Raw genomic sequence first — 15,758 nt, forward strand, 5'->3', positions numbered from 1 at the left:
TCAATGGCAGTTGGTCCATTATTTATTGTTGTGATGCGTCAAGAATGATAAGATCCGTCATGAGATGTGGTTCTACATTAACAACAAGCCTGCCTGTTTTGTCTTGAAAGAGTTTTGTTTGATCACGAGGCTGAACTACTCATCATACCCCAGTGAATAAAAAATGAAGAAGGTGTTAGCAAAGGGAGAGAATTTTTGCTTTAAGGTGACAAAAAATAAAAACATTACAACGGCCAACTTGTTATACCTGATCAGAGGGAATAAGCCGAATGAGAACCAGAAGTTTAAGTGTTGTTTACTGTGGTTCTTGCACACCATGTTGCTTGCAAAAGATTCGACGAAGGTTGTCGACACAAAACTGATTTGAATGGTGAATTCTTTGAGTTTTTTCTTGAATTATTCGTGGAGGAAAGAGACATTTCAACTGATCATAGACTATCTGAAGAAGAAAAGTAACCTGAAGAAACAGAGAGGAGTATTTGATGAGAAGCAGAAGGCATCCTATGTTCTATTCGGATTTCCCTAGGCATTCATGGTATCTACTATAAACCCTTTAGCCAGTTTATCGTAGATTCTCTTTTTATTTATACTTTGTAATAGACTCTGAGTTATTTTTTTCACTGTTGTACTGCTTACAGATTTGGATCTATGAGGTTTTTCCTCATCTTGAAAAATTTGTTGGAAAATCAATGGATGAGCCCTTTTCTATTCCCCGCATCCTCAGATGGCACACTACAAAAAGTGATAAGATAATCAAAGGCAACCCATTCAAATATAAAGTAAAAGTTACTGAGGTATGAACTTATTTTTTATTATGCAATAATACTATTGTTGTATCGAATGTTATGTAATTGTTAATTGATATTTTGTAGAAGGTGCACCCGTCATCCCTACTATTCATGAGAAGAAGATGGATTACATGATTACGTTCAAGCCATATACAGATGAGGTAAAGAATAACGTCCTCGATGGCTTGAAGAAAGAGTTAGAAAGGGTAACTGTCCTCACTTTAAATGAGGACAGTGATGATGATGGGTATTTGGATGGTAACCCCGTTGGAGTATGCATTGGTGATGATGCTTCTCCGAGAACCTCGAAAGATGCAACAGGCACCTCAACCCCAGGGGATCTTCACAAGCGTGTTGTTGTGCTCGAGGAAGCATTGTTGGATATTGCTGCCTATATCAGAGAGAAAAGACTGAAGAAAACAAAAAAGGATGAGCGACAATACGAGCGAGGTAACTTTATTTAATTGTTGATGTTGTTAATGAATTTTTAGTTTTAAATATCAGTAACACTTTGTAATATGATGATACAGTGCATGTGGACCTTCGTGAATTAGAGAGGAATGAAGAAGGAGAAAAAAGGAGCAAAATGAATGAGTTGGCCACTATTGTGGAAGAAGAGGAAAAATAAGAAGAAAATAAAAAAGATAAGAGCTAATAATAAAGTGGAAAAGAAGCAGCTGCAGAAGAAGAAGCTAAAAAAGAAGCAGCATCAGATAAAGAAGAAGGCAAAGAAAAAGAAAAGGCTGATGAAGAAGAAGAAGAAGAAGAAACTGACAAAGAGAGAGTTGATAAAAAAGAAGCAGGTAAAGAAAAAAAGAAGCTGAGGAAGAAACAACTGTTGCAGGTAAAGAAAAAGAAAAACCTAGGGAAGAAAAAAAAGTTGAAGAAGCAGCAGCTGCTACAGATGCTGAAAAAAAAAGAACAAGGTGAGAATGAAGCAGCAGTTGCAGCTATTGAGAAAAAAAAATGAAGCTGAATATGGAAAGGAAGAAGCAGTAGACAAAGAAGAAGGAGAACAGAAAGAAAAAAAAATAGACCAGAAAGATGTGGTCATGGTTATTGTTAAAAAAATCAACAGTAACATTTGTGTTGATGAGGAACATAAAAAAAAAAAAAAAGACATTTGAATGCTAATATTGTTAATGTGTTGTTGAATGATGAGTTGTTAGGATATGACAATTTTTTTTATTTCACAAGTATGAAAGTTGAAGGGTCTGTTGGTAGGATGTTAGAAACATTCTTTTATTTTATGGTTGTTGTTATGATTCTGCATTGAATCTGTTTCTATCAAACTGATTTGTGGTATGAAATTTGAATATGCAATGTGTTGTCATAGTTCGTACAATGTATGCTTGATATCATAGCATGCATACTTAATCTTTCGTATACTACATGCATAGTCTATCATTACCATGCTGGTCGATTTTAAGTTGATGTGTTGTTTGATCGACTATGATTCTATCAAAAATAATATTAACATTATAGAAAAATAGAAGTATTATTATTTATTCAATATCACCACATCCATGTTATACTTTTCTAAAGAATGAATACTAGCATTATAGCACATAACATCACTTTTAGGTCATTCTCCCTTTCTTCGACCAAAATTAATTTTTGTTTTAGTTGATCCCTCTCTATTTGGGTGTCATGTAGTAATACTTTAAAGTGATCCCTCTGTTCTTCAGCTTCTTTAAACAAAGTCATGAGAAAATCTTTATTTTCTTCGCATTGTTGGAGCCTTTATAGTAGATTAAATTTTGCCAAGCCTTGAAAATTTGATGTCTCGGATCCCGAACTCAATGTTGATGGACTAATTAGAGGTGATAGCTCATCAAGCCATTTAAAAAATGAGCATGCGTTATTGTCCTAGAAAAAAAAATAATAATTACATAAGATTAACTTAACTTTATAAAAAAAGATACACAGTTCACCTTTGCAATTGCATAATTATAAAATTTGCGAACTGAATTTGAATCCGTGCATGACGTCCTCAAGACAGCCGCATTCCTACAATGATAAATTAGAGTATTTTTAGAATTGGATGTTTGAGATGCTTGAGATATTGTGTAATTTTTAAAAACAAAACAAAGTGAATGAAATAAAACAATAAGGGATGGACGACCTTATATATAAAGTAAAAACGAAGTGTGAACACTGATGGATTGTAAAAGTAGTCGTTTATTACCGTTGGAATAGTAATTTTATTTTTTGAACTGGTGGTGACACTTAATAGACTGTCGTAGATCATGACCTATGTCATTCATCAACGAGATACCAAAGACTACCATAGACACTCGTAATCGATGGACCCTCAATAATATATTAAATAAAAATATTACAGCAAAAAATATACTTGTACTTTGAGGGTCCATCGATTCGGTTGGTCTATCGTAGACTTACGTCGTAAGAGGTGCACCGATTGATCTCCTGATTATTTGTAGACCTCTGCTATAGACCAACACTTGGATGTTGTTTAAAAATGAATAAATAAATTAAAAATAAATGTAGTGTGGGTTTGTACACATATGAAGGAGTGTAAACAAGTCACATAATCATATTAGAGCTTATATAAATTAGGGGTGGTAAATTAAGGAGTGTGTGGATGGGTAGTGGTCGAACAAACAATATCCTAAGAGTAATGGTTGTCAAAGCACAAGTATGTTTTGAGGATGATGAATGTTCAACCACTATCCATTCCATATACTCTTTTGATTTGGGGGTAGTGATTGAAGAGTGGTGATTAAAAGAATATGTGAAATGGGTGGTCATCAAATACAAACAACATCCTCAAAATATACTTGTGCTTCGACAAACATTACTCTTAGGATATTGTTTGTTTTGACCAATACCCATCCACACGCTCCTTAATTCACCACCCCTAATTTATATAAGCTTTAATATGATTATGTGACTTGTTTACACTCCTTCATATGTGTACAAACCCACACTACATTTATTTTTAATTTATTTATTCATTTTAAACAATATCTAAGTGTTGGTCTATAGCAGTGTACATAGAACTATATGGTCTACGAAAACTTAGGAGATGAATCTATGCCCTCCTGATGGTGTAAGTCTACAGTAGACCAAGCGGATCGATGGACCCTCAAAGCACAAGTATATTTTTTACATGGATTTGACATGGGTCAACATCGATGACAGTTTATTAAGTGTCACCAACAGCTCAAGATTATTTGTTTAACCACCCCCAAATCATGTGATTAAGTGTTTAAACCTTTTTAAATTTAATTATTTTCTTTCAACACCCCTAAATCATGTGATTATGTTTTTAAACTTTTTAAAATTTACTTATTTTCTTTAACCAGCCTCAAATACGTGATTTATCTATTTAAATCTTTTTTAATTTAATTATCTCCTTTCACCAGCCCCAAAACATGTTATTATCTTTTTAAATATTTTTAAATTTAATTATATTCTTTCACCAGCCCCAAATCATGTGATTATTTGTTTAAACATTTTTAAATTTAATTATTCTCTTTCAAACTACAAGCTACTCATGGACTATCGATTCATATAGTCTACCATCGACTACTATGTTTGGTCGATGCGAGACGGAGTCTAAGATCGACGATAGACTATATATGTGATCTGTATTTATTCTACGTGAATTCAATCAAGTCAATCTACAGATGCATTCACTGAACATGTAATAAAGCAAACACAAAAAACAACAATAATCAAAAAGAGGAAAACAAAATTTGAAAACAAAAATACTTATATTAAAATTTGTTCATTGCACAATCATGGGAATCATACATGGGAACATTGGCACAACGGCCACAAGTAAAATAAGCAAAAAAAGAAGAAGCTTTCTTCTAACAACAATCCTACAAAAAATTATAGACATACAATAAAATAAAAACTTAAAAACTAATTTCAGGGGGATGTTGGGGGGTGATGTAGTCAGGGCCTTCCATTCCTAGCCTTTCCAGAATTGTCCTTAAGAAACGAGCAATTCGACGGAGTTTCCACTCTAAGTAGATGCGGTCTTGACCCAGGCCAAAGAAAAGGCAGTCGAAATCATTCCTAAGCAGGAGGATATTGTAGTGTCTTGGGAAAACACGTCTGATGGAGCGCAGAGTTATCTTTCTGGGAGGCATGATTTCAATTTTGATGAAGAAGAAGAAGGGGTTTTCTAATGTATTTGGTTTAGGGACAAGTGAAGGCTTACATAGAAATAGTCATTTTACTTATAGACCTATAGAAGGTGTCCTTTCATATTTCCACCCAATGGTCAGTCGACGCGTGTTAGAATAGAAAACGCTTGGCTTGCGTATACCAGCGGTTTTTCTTGTGAACGGACATGTCAGCAGCTTTTCATTAAATAGGAACGGGAAACAATGATTCATTGCATTGATTGGAGAGATAAGGCGGTAAAAAGCCAACATAGAGTCTTTGATGAGTAATCATATAATCAATATATAATATTTTATAGACAGTGTGAAAGTTATACCGTAGAATTTGGGTAGTCTATCGTAGACAAGGATTTAAGTCGATTACAACTGAACGTTAAATTTTACAGAAATGCACATTTATCCCCCAAAACAGTAGCTTTACAATTGAAGCAAAAAAAAGTCTATCTATGATTTGTTGGTCATTCTACATGTGGTTCTTTTGTGTCCGGATTTTTTGCATATTGAATACGAATTCCTCTTTTTGGACTTGAATGTCTCACCGAAACCCTTAATGCGTTTGACTTTCTTCCTTCTGAGTTTAGGATTGTAGGGGGGTGGAGAAATCTTAGTGTCTTGCACTTTCCGTGGCACAGTCCATTCGGCCTCTGGAGGGACAACGTTAATAGCTTCCGAGTATGCGAGGAGGTAAGTTTCAGCTTTATAAATTGGCGAAGAGTACTCGTAGATGGAGTCCATAACCTACACCATCACCATACTTTATTCGCAAAGATGTCATCGCATGTTCCCACGATATTTTCACCAAGTCAAATTTCCGACAAGAACAACTCCTCTCCAACAGATTGACCTTGGCAGTAACGCCATTGCCGAACACCGTGAATTGGTCGAGACCCCCATTTGCATTAGTCACTGTCACACCATATTTTTACCAAGGTTAAACAAAACATGACTTATGGACACTAAATGAATTAAAATTGGTATAGAGTCGCCACCTAATTTTTTAAAGAAAAATAAGGAAATCTATTGAATTATTAACATGTGCGATTTATGTTTCAGTCCACGAAAACCAATTGAGATTCTAGGTAAGGATTCATATTATCCCGAAGGAAAGGGATTAGGCACCCTTCGGAATCCATAACTGTGGTACCCGGCCAGACTAAATTTATCAAAGAGGGAGGAGGTATAATGTAAAAAGTGTGTGTATTAAGTATAAAATAATTCTTTTGAAAAATATAAATGTAAAGGTATATGTACATCAAATATATAAATAAAACATATTGTTATAAAACACATGTAAAAGATATGTGTAAAAATGTATGAATTACATGTGAAAAAAAAAGTATTTTGTGACATGTGGAAAGAAAGTGTCTTTTATGTACTATAAAAAGAAAAAGTATTTTAACACATAGTACTACAGACTTGATCGAGATTATGGAGAGAAAGATTTTATTTGAAAAAAAAAAACTACATAATGACGTAAACATGTAGATTTACTTAATTTAATTTATTTGTATCGGTGTTAACGGTCTATATTTGCCTAAATAACAAAAGGAAAAAAGTAAAGAAATACAAATATAAAATATGTATTAAAATAATATTAATGTATTTGTTGTTGTAAAATATATATAAAACAAAAGTATATAAGTATATGTATGTAAAGAAAAGACAAGATTGAATAAAGAAAAATTATTCTAAAGAGACTACGTAATATTTTTTAGAGTAAAAAGTAGAAATTATTTGATTAAATAATCTAAATCAATCTAATATTTTTATATAAATATTAACGGCCTAAATTTGCCTAAACGCGTGGTGAAGATTAAATAAAGAATATCCCGCCCAACACCCCAAAAATAAAGCTTTCACTTTAACATTTGTACAAGTGTAAGAATATAAAAAGATAAGCACACAATTTAAAGTCTTCTTTGACTGTCATTCTCGATAAGTATTCCCAATAACCTTTATGAACATTTGTAATAAAAATGTTAGTAACAAATAAATAATAATCAAACTAAACTAAAAAGTATGTGTGTATATACGTATTTCAAATATAACTCTTTTGTTAAAAAGTGGGCTCAGATAAAGTTTTAAAATATTATAAAGATTTTGTCATCGCCCAAAAATATTTATTTTTATTACGTATTTGTATATGTAAAATCTGTCTTTTTTATTTGTGAAGGCCTCGAAAATCAACGGATAATTTCTTCATCGGTCATGTGTTCATTTTTGATATAAAATAAATAACTTGGAGAGTAAAGATTCGCCTTTTGTATTGGGGTGGCCTCAAATATCTGACGGAAAAATAATTTCATTAGCCGTATAGTACATTATTTTTTCCTTTTCCAAATCAGTAAAACATATCAAAAATGAAGCATTATGAGGGTGAAAATGTCCAGAAATCAGCCCGCAGAGCAGCCAACAACAACAATAACAACAGTGACAAACGAAGGTAGGCATACTTTCCCGATAAGATGCAAGATTAAATCCAAACAGGCCATAGACAAAGATAGAAATAATAAGATCATGTCAATGATCATAGTCATAAACAGTGATAACAGTAGCATTAACTAACGGCATGAGAGGACATCAAAGTTCAGTGGTTTCAATAGAGCCTTGCTAGAGAACGAGCAACCAAGGCTAGATCTGTAGAGGTTTTAGAGCCACATAAAATTAATAATCACAATAATTGAAGAAAATGGAGAAAAAGTGCTACAATAGCGGTGGCAGCGAAATTTTTTTCGGCTGGATCTCGCCGGCCAAACCTCCAGCGAGACAGCAATGGTGTTGTAGTTGCATCGAAAGAGAGGGGCGGCGTGTGGTACGCTTGGTGGCTGGAAACTCGCCTGCCGGCAGCCAAATCCGGCGAGGCAGCGTGAAAAATGAAAAAGGGAGAGGGGCAAAGGGAGAGAAAGAGTGTGAAGGGTCGTGGTGTGGTTGCTTTTGCTGATGGAGGTGTATGGTTAGGCGTTGGTGGTGGCAACCGACGTTCAGTGATAAATTTCGACAGTCGACGGTGAGAGAGTAAGGGGAGAAGAGAAGAGAAATGTGAGATTTGTGTATTTGTGCGTGTGTTTGTGCGTGTAGTGTGTGTGTGGTGGTGTGTATATATTATTATTTTCAATGAATTATGTGGTTCCTCCTTTTTTAAGGGGAGTGGGTAGAAAATAAAATCTACACTTTGAAATTTTGTCCCTCTTTTTTGTGTGTAATCAATACACTGTGTAAAAATAAATAATCTGATTCAGTGTTTGTGGATCGTAAAAATACAGAGATTAATTTGTAATTATGAAAAATAAAAAAAACATTTTGATAATATTAAAAAAATAAAATTAATTTAAAAATATTATAGAAATATGATGTATTGTCGTGCAGGTATGTATTTTGTGTATTTATTGTGTGTATGTATGTTGAGTATTTAAAAAGAAAAATAATTATAAAAAAATAAATATCAAATCTACTTTCTTTCCAACATATCCTTAAATTACGGATAGTAGATGAAAGAAAAGTCAAGTGTCATAATGACGACGAGACCTTGACTTGATTGATTTATTGCTCTATTTATTAAAATAATTGACTCGAATCAACTTTTACGGATTGTAATAAATATACAAAAATACAGGTATTGATATGTAATTATAGAAAAAATGTAAAAAATATTAAAATTATTGAAATAATTAATTTAAAATACTGTAAAAAGGTGACGTCATGTCGTACACGTGTGCAGATGATTGTAAAATGTTAAGAATGATAATGAATTGATAAAAATCCTAAAATAAGAAAAATTATTACTAAATTATCAAAATAAAAACATGACAATAAATTGATTAAAATCCTAAAGTAAGGATGATTATCAATAATTTGTCAAACAATTATAAAAAATGTGAAAACTGTATTTTGTGCCCTTTAGCGATCAGGAAGTCTGAAGACGTTAATTTTAGGAACGGAGACCAAAAATTGGGTGTCAACAGTCACATACAAGGAATCACTCGCACTCTTGTTATCCCTTAGGATCCTTTCCACACAAGGCACAAACTTGTTATTTTTACCATCGACAAAGGCATGCCAATCCCTAAACTTTTCACTAAATTTTCTAGCAATTGAATTGAATATGTGAGACACGGGGTACTCTCGTTCATCCATCAACACCGAGTTGAGTGACTCGGCGATTTTTATGGTCATCATATCGTACCTATTGCCCGGAAAGTGTCCTCTACTCCATTTCTCAAAATCAAGCGCATTTTAAAGGACATGTGCTGCCTCGGGGCAATTATTCTTCAATTTGGCAAAATGCTCACTAAACTCATCAACAGTATAAACCTTTGTCGCGGCGTAGAACAGATAAAGATGTTCTCCACAGTGTTGATTTATATGTAAATTTTTAACGAGGTACCTCATGAAAAGTTCGTGATGTGCATGACTGTAAACACGGGAGAAGGCATTGGCAATGCTAATGTGCCTATCAGAGATGACGCATAGATCTGGTTCATCTTCTACCATAGACTTTAACTTCTGGAAGAAGAAGGTCCAAGAAGCATCGTTCTCTTTATCCACGACACAAAAGTCAATTGGAAAGATATGATTTTTGGTGTCCTATGCAATGGCACTCAGCAACAAACCCCCGTACTTGCCATACAAATATGTGCCATTGACGGCAATTACCTTTCTCATGTGAGCATATCCCCGTATGCAAGCTCCAAATGCTAAGAAGTAGTAAACGAACAATCCATCCATCCAGTTTACCATGATAGAGTAAGAAGACCTGGGATTCAATAACTCCACCATGTGGGAAAAAACCGGCAACCAAGCATATCTGTAATCCGGTGTACCGCAAATGATGTTCTTCGCAATTACACTTCCTTTTCAATACATCCAATAGCTTGCATTGCAACGCATCTCCTTAAACACAATCCTTTGAATTTCTCTTATACTTGGACCCTTACCATCCCAAAAATGATTTACGCATAGTGAAGTAATCAATTCGGAGGAGATTCTCTTATGCCTACGGGTAGCGTGTTCAACACCGTACGTGTGCAACCCGACATACTTGTATATGTGAAATCTGTTTGAGGTTTTGTACTGTTTTACCCGCAACAACCAACCATAACTACGAGATAAGCATTTCGCCTTCATAAATTTGGTGCAGCTCTTCTCCATGTAATAATCAAAAGACTGCTTCATCGCTACTGCGTCTAGTAGCATTTTCAGCTCTTTCTTGTCGACAAATATTTGATCACAATAGAAATTAGTTTCGTCAGTGAAGGAGTGTCCTGGTTGTGATCCCATTCCACAGTCTTCTTTATCATCTTGCGAGTCCGATGAAAAGTCTTCCATATGCATAGAATTATCTTCCATATTAATTGGATGATCGCCATGGTTCTCATTATCATTCAAATCGTCATCGACTGTCGGGCGTCAAGGTGGGGTGGTGATGAATTCAGCAGTCCTTCAAAGGACCTCTCAACTATATTTATCCTCAAAATGGGCCTAAAGTCATCTGCATCGGCATCCATTATGTACGTCATCACACGTACATCGTTATTTAAGATAGTAGGATTCACTTTTTTCCTTGAATGCATTAGATAACTAATCACTACGTCGCTTGGCGCTCAATCTAGATCTCCGCTCTGCATTATGCTTGCGACGAATTTGCTATACGAATTGTTGTGGCGAACAGGAATGGGCATTGTCACCTTGGTAAAAGATCTCCATTTCCAACATTTGAAAATCTCCACCCATTCTCCCATGAAATCACCAGAAATCGGAACAAATTCTGCAATAGACATCCTAGAATTATGCTTTGGTCGATGGTCGATTATGCTTATGGTCTAGGTAGGGTTATATGCACGTTCGATGAATGACGATAAGTGGTCGATGATTGGGCAGGTATCCATACGAAAATCTTAAAATTGTAAATATTTCTTCTAATCAACAATCGTTGGGTTTATGGAATAGAGAAATGAACTTGGAGTCGCCTGAGCTACTGTAATGTACTTTCTAAAGTGGTTTTGAGTAACGTGAGTAATTTAAAGCTTTTTAACAATGGTAGAAAGTGCGTTTAAGAAGATAGGAAACAAATGGGGTAACAATGGATGCAATGGACAAGCTTATGATGTTTGGGGGCTGATTTACAAGGTGATCGCCGGAAAAGTGGCCGAAATCGGAGGTTTTTGGAGGGAAAAACAACCACCTTCTATTTTTAGCTTTTGGAAAAAAAATTAATATATTTGGAAACCTAGATCTTTTTGTATATATAATGGAGGATGATGGAGTGGGTTGAAGTGTATTATTAAAAACTTGTGGGTGAATTTATTAATTTAGAAATATTGGATTAAAGTGAATTATTATAAAACTTGTGGGTGAAGTTGTTAAGTTGGAAAAGTTAGTGATGATATGGAATTAAGTGGGTATTCGGCCAATTTTTTCAGACTTGTCTATTTGACAAAATAGTTCTCAAAATGTCCTTTTTGGCAGCTTTGTCCTGTGCGCTATTGTTCTAATTAATGATAATACTCCCTCCATTTTTCAATTTGTTTGTCTTGTTTTCCTTTTTAGTCCGTTCAAAAAGAATGCCTCTTTACTTGTTTAACAACTCTTGAATTCAAACTTTCCGCATGTCTAAGAGAACAAGATTAAACGAGCATTTTGGTACATTCTACATATTTTTAATTTAAGACCACAAGTTTCAAAAGTATTTACTTTCTTAAACTCCGTCTCAAGTCAAAATAAATTAAAACAAAGGGGTATTATGGGAAAAAACTTACTCGCACCCGGTGTTTATACCAAGCCAATACATGCATGACATGTGTTTGAATTTAGAGTTCATGTTACTTAACCATGATTAACTAATATGTATTTTACTTCATTTAATCACTTAACCATGGTAAATTATATTAGTTTGGTGCATACACTAAGTGCGCTTAAAATTTTACCAGTATTATGTAGTTTTAGTAAATGCAAAGGCTTATGTATCACTTATTTACAGAAGTATCAAATATTAGATTCAAAGAATTTTATGAGTGGTTTCATTCTAAGGGAACCAAATTATTTCCTTTAAGCATCTAACTCTCAATTATTACACAGATAAGAACCTGATACTTTACTTTTATGAGTGAGGCCATGAAGTGACTTAATTCCACTTTTCTTTAACTGTCCAACTCATTTCAGTGCAACTAATATGAGGAAACCATTTGAGGGTTCTTAAGTTCAATGCAACTTAAGAGACAAGAATGAGCCAAGAACTTGTAAGGCTTGGAATGTGGTCGATAAGCTAGCGGTAAGCTTGGCTACATCGAAGGGACCTTACTTTTAGGGTGAGATAAATGGTAGGAGTTGTTGAAGACGTAATTAATAAGTAATTAAAAGTTTGTTCTGTGTGATAGCATAAGGTTTTAAATGAGATTGTGACTCATTTAATCCGTGGTATCGTTAGCAGAGAGAGGTCATGACTTCGAGTCTCGCCATTATCCATTATCAAAACGAACTTTGACATGCTTAGTTCATGAAAAGGAATCAAGCTCGCACGTGAGGGGTGTGTTGAAGACATAATTATGTAATTAAAAGTTTGCGCTTTCTAATAGTGTAAGTTATCAGATAAGATGGTCGCATACTTCAACCAAAGTAATCTTATATTTGTAGCTCAATAAGAAATCATATTTTAGTGCAAGACTCATTCAAATATATGCATTTTAAAGTTTCTCATTCCAACTTATCTTTATGAGAACCATGTATTTGAAGAAGTGTATTTCCATGGAAGTACATGCACATTTGGGAGGTTTTGGACCCGGTCAGGTAAAACTGACGTAATATCCTTCATTTAAGACGCAAATATAGTACTAAACGATGCTTGTTCTGAACCCATATCGGTTTTGGGGAGAAAGGCGCATACTTGATTTCCATCTCTATGTAGTAGAAGCAACCCCAAACCGGAGCTGAATGGACCATACGTTAATCATTTTCAAGACGAACATGCATGTACACAAATATTATAATTCAAACGAGCAGCTTCATAAATAGAATGGATTCAACGATAAGGACCTTAACGATAAACTTATCAAGTTTAAATCATGAATCCGCCTATGGCTCGACCATTTACTACTGCTTTATCTCCATGCAGGAACTCATTATTTCAGAAAGGTTCACATTCCATGAAGAATTACATATATGCCTTGTTTATGTTGGACAAGTGTCTTAGTTCATGTGAACTAGTTTCAATTCCATGGCAAATCTCCTGGGGTCCAAGCAATTTTAGTCTGTCTAATTAGGATTCTATTCCCTAAATTTTCTCTATTTTTTTCTTCAAATTATTGAAGAATATTTAGGAAAAGTGGGATGTTAGCATCATATGCATTTGTGCTTCAAATGCATGAATTTAACAGTTGCAAACTTTTGAAAGCCACATATACCTTTACACTGAAGAAGGAAGGTTTATCCAATTTATGATATCTTAGTGGATCCCATTTAAGGTAACTGTCTAAAGTTCACAACAGATCAAAGAGGAAACTTTGGGTCCCAGTAGTGAATATCTTCCAACTATATAAATCTCCCAAAACCATTTCTCAAAATTACCAGCTCCAGCAAACCATTTTTTGAGCTTCAAGTTTTACGTCTAGTCGAGAAGCTCAGTTCTTCAATCCTTCACTTTTTAAGGTGACTAATCATTGTGTTTCTTTTTTCTTGTTTAGTTCATTTCATCATATAAGACTGGAAGTAAATTTCTTCTAGAGCGAAAAAAGTGTCGTCTTCAATGCAAGTTTTTCAAGAAAACTAGGCCATCGATATATGATTCATGTTCCAAGAAATTTCTTTCCTGAGTGAGATGATTGTTCAGGTTAAGAATGCAGTTCTAATGCCTCTTACGATCTCTTATTTTTCTTCCGGTATGAAAAATTTCTCTTGTAATATTCTCCTCATCACTTTCAGATTTCAAGACACAAAATCATGAGCAGGGAAGGAGATTGGATGTGTTCTGCATGCCAGCACCTAAATTTCAAGAAACGAGATGCATGCCAACGATGTAGCTGTCCTAAATATGCAACCTCGGCTGATGTTGTCATGTATGGACTAAACAAAACAGATGTCTTGGCTGGAGACTGGTATTGCAGTGCCATGAATTGTGGTTCTCACAACTACGCGAGCAGATCAAGCTGCTATCGGTGTGGTTCCTTTAAAAGTGATTATTATGGTATTGGTGCCGGAATGATGGCACCAGCAGGTTATGGATATGATGCAAGTGCTCTTCCTGGTTGGAAGACAGGTGATTGGATTTGCAGCAGGTTAGTTTTATTTTACTTCAACAGCAAAAGTTGTGCCTCAATTCCAAACAAGTTGGTGTCGGGTGTATAAATCATCACTATTCATGTCCTTTCATTTAGGTTCATCCCCGTCCAATATTAGATAAAATAAAGGAATCTCAAGTTACATCTATGACCTCCAACTTTGGGTGTGCACAAGTAGGCACTTAACTTGTATAAAGTAGAATAAGTAGACACATACGTCCTATGAGGCATAATACACGTAGGATGCCATGTAGGACAAGAATTGGCCACGTAGGATGCCACATAGGACATAGTGTCTACTTGTTCAATTATGTACAAGTTTAAGTGCCTACTTGTGCACACCCAAAATAGGAGGTCATAGATGTGATCTGAGGCTAAATTAAGGGGCATGTTTATGTATTGTGCCTAAAATAAAAGTTTACTACTGGCATATGCAAGTGAATTGTTCTATAACTCACACAACTTCCTTCTTGATCGACAGATTTGGATGTGGTATGCACAACTATGCCAGTAGAGCAGAATGTTATAAATGCAAGAAACCTAGGGATTTTGATGAGCCATCTGCCATATGATTCTGGTACTGCATGGTCGACGTTTTAATTTCCATCACCATGTTTCATTTACTAACATCGTGTTCATTTCTCTGTTCATCAGGAGGTGACCTGAGAGAAAGTGAGTTATATTGAAGGCCGCGGAGATATGAAGTTTTTATTTCTTTAGATTAGTCTCTCAAAGAAGAGTTAATTCCTAACTAACTGTGACATTGTACAAGTGTTCTAATGAATGAAATCCCATCAGATTTTGCATTCTTTCTGTTTTTAAACAAATGTTATTGTCAGGAAGCTCCAATGAGTAATATTATGTAAAACTTAATAATCAACCAGAGATCTTTAGGATTATTTATCACTTAGCACCACTATTTAGACCTATGTACTTGATTTACATCAAGAAAAAATGGAGGAGAAATTACAGAAGGAACAGCTATTAGATTCATAGAATCTTATGACAGGCCTATTCGAAGGAACCAAATTGGTTCCTTTAAGCGTCAACGCTCAATTATTACACAGATAAGAACCAGATGCTTTAGTTTAATAAGTGAGCCAATTCCACCTTTTCTTTTTTCCATTTTCATATTAATCTGCGACATTTTCAAGTCAGTCATCTCATCATTGTTGAGCTAAGCGCATATAATTTCAATGCAAATAGTTAACTGAGACCCCATTTGGGGGTTCGTAAGTTCATTGCAACTTAAGAGATAAGAATGAGCCAAGAACTTCTAAATCACACTAATAAGGCAGCCAAAAGTGAACAAGCAGCCGTGGTCAAAGCTTGGAATTTGGCCGATAAGCTAGCAGTAAGATTGGCTACATCAAGAAGAGCAAATAAGGGGGACCATGTACATTCTTTTAGGGAGGTAACTAGTTGGACTATCCATATCCTTATAATTGGAGCTCAATATTATATAATATTTTATTGCAAGACTCATTCAGATAAGGAAAAACTTGAGAGATTTCTTCTATTAGAGTTATTGAGCTACTCAA

The 15,758-nt window shown here is 34.8% G+C and overlaps 1 protein-coding gene across 2 annotated transcripts; it reads left to right on the forward strand.

Moving 5' to 3' along the window:
• The first annotated feature begins 13,450 nt into the window (after positions 1–13,450).
• LOC107847083 (zinc finger Ran-binding domain-containing protein 2) lies at positions 13,451–15,040 on the forward strand. 2 transcript variants are annotated; one of them, XM_016691329.2, is made up of 4 exons: positions 13,451–13,588; positions 13,862–14,214; positions 14,699–14,794; positions 14,872–15,040. In XM_016691329.2, the coding sequence occupies exons 2-3, from the start codon at positions 13,880–13,882 to the stop codon at positions 14,787–14,789; spliced, it is 426 nt and encodes a 141-aa protein (XP_016546815.1). In that variant the 5' UTR covers positions 13,451–13,588; positions 13,862–13,879; the 3' UTR covers positions 14,790–14,794; positions 14,872–15,040. The 2 variants fall into 2 exon arrangements, with proteins under 2 accessions (XP_016546815.1, XP_016546814.1); XM_016691328.2 differs by having other exon boundaries at positions 13,511–13,769.
• The last annotated feature ends 718 nt before the right edge of the window (positions 15,041–15,758 follow it).

The sequence above is a fragment of the Capsicum annuum genome, chromosome 9, assembly GCF_002878395.1.
Source record: "Capsicum annuum cultivar UCD-10X-F1 chromosome 9, UCD10Xv1.1, whole genome shotgun sequence".
Lineage (NCBI taxonomy): Eukaryota > Viridiplantae > Streptophyta > Magnoliopsida > Solanales > Solanaceae > Capsicum > Capsicum annuum.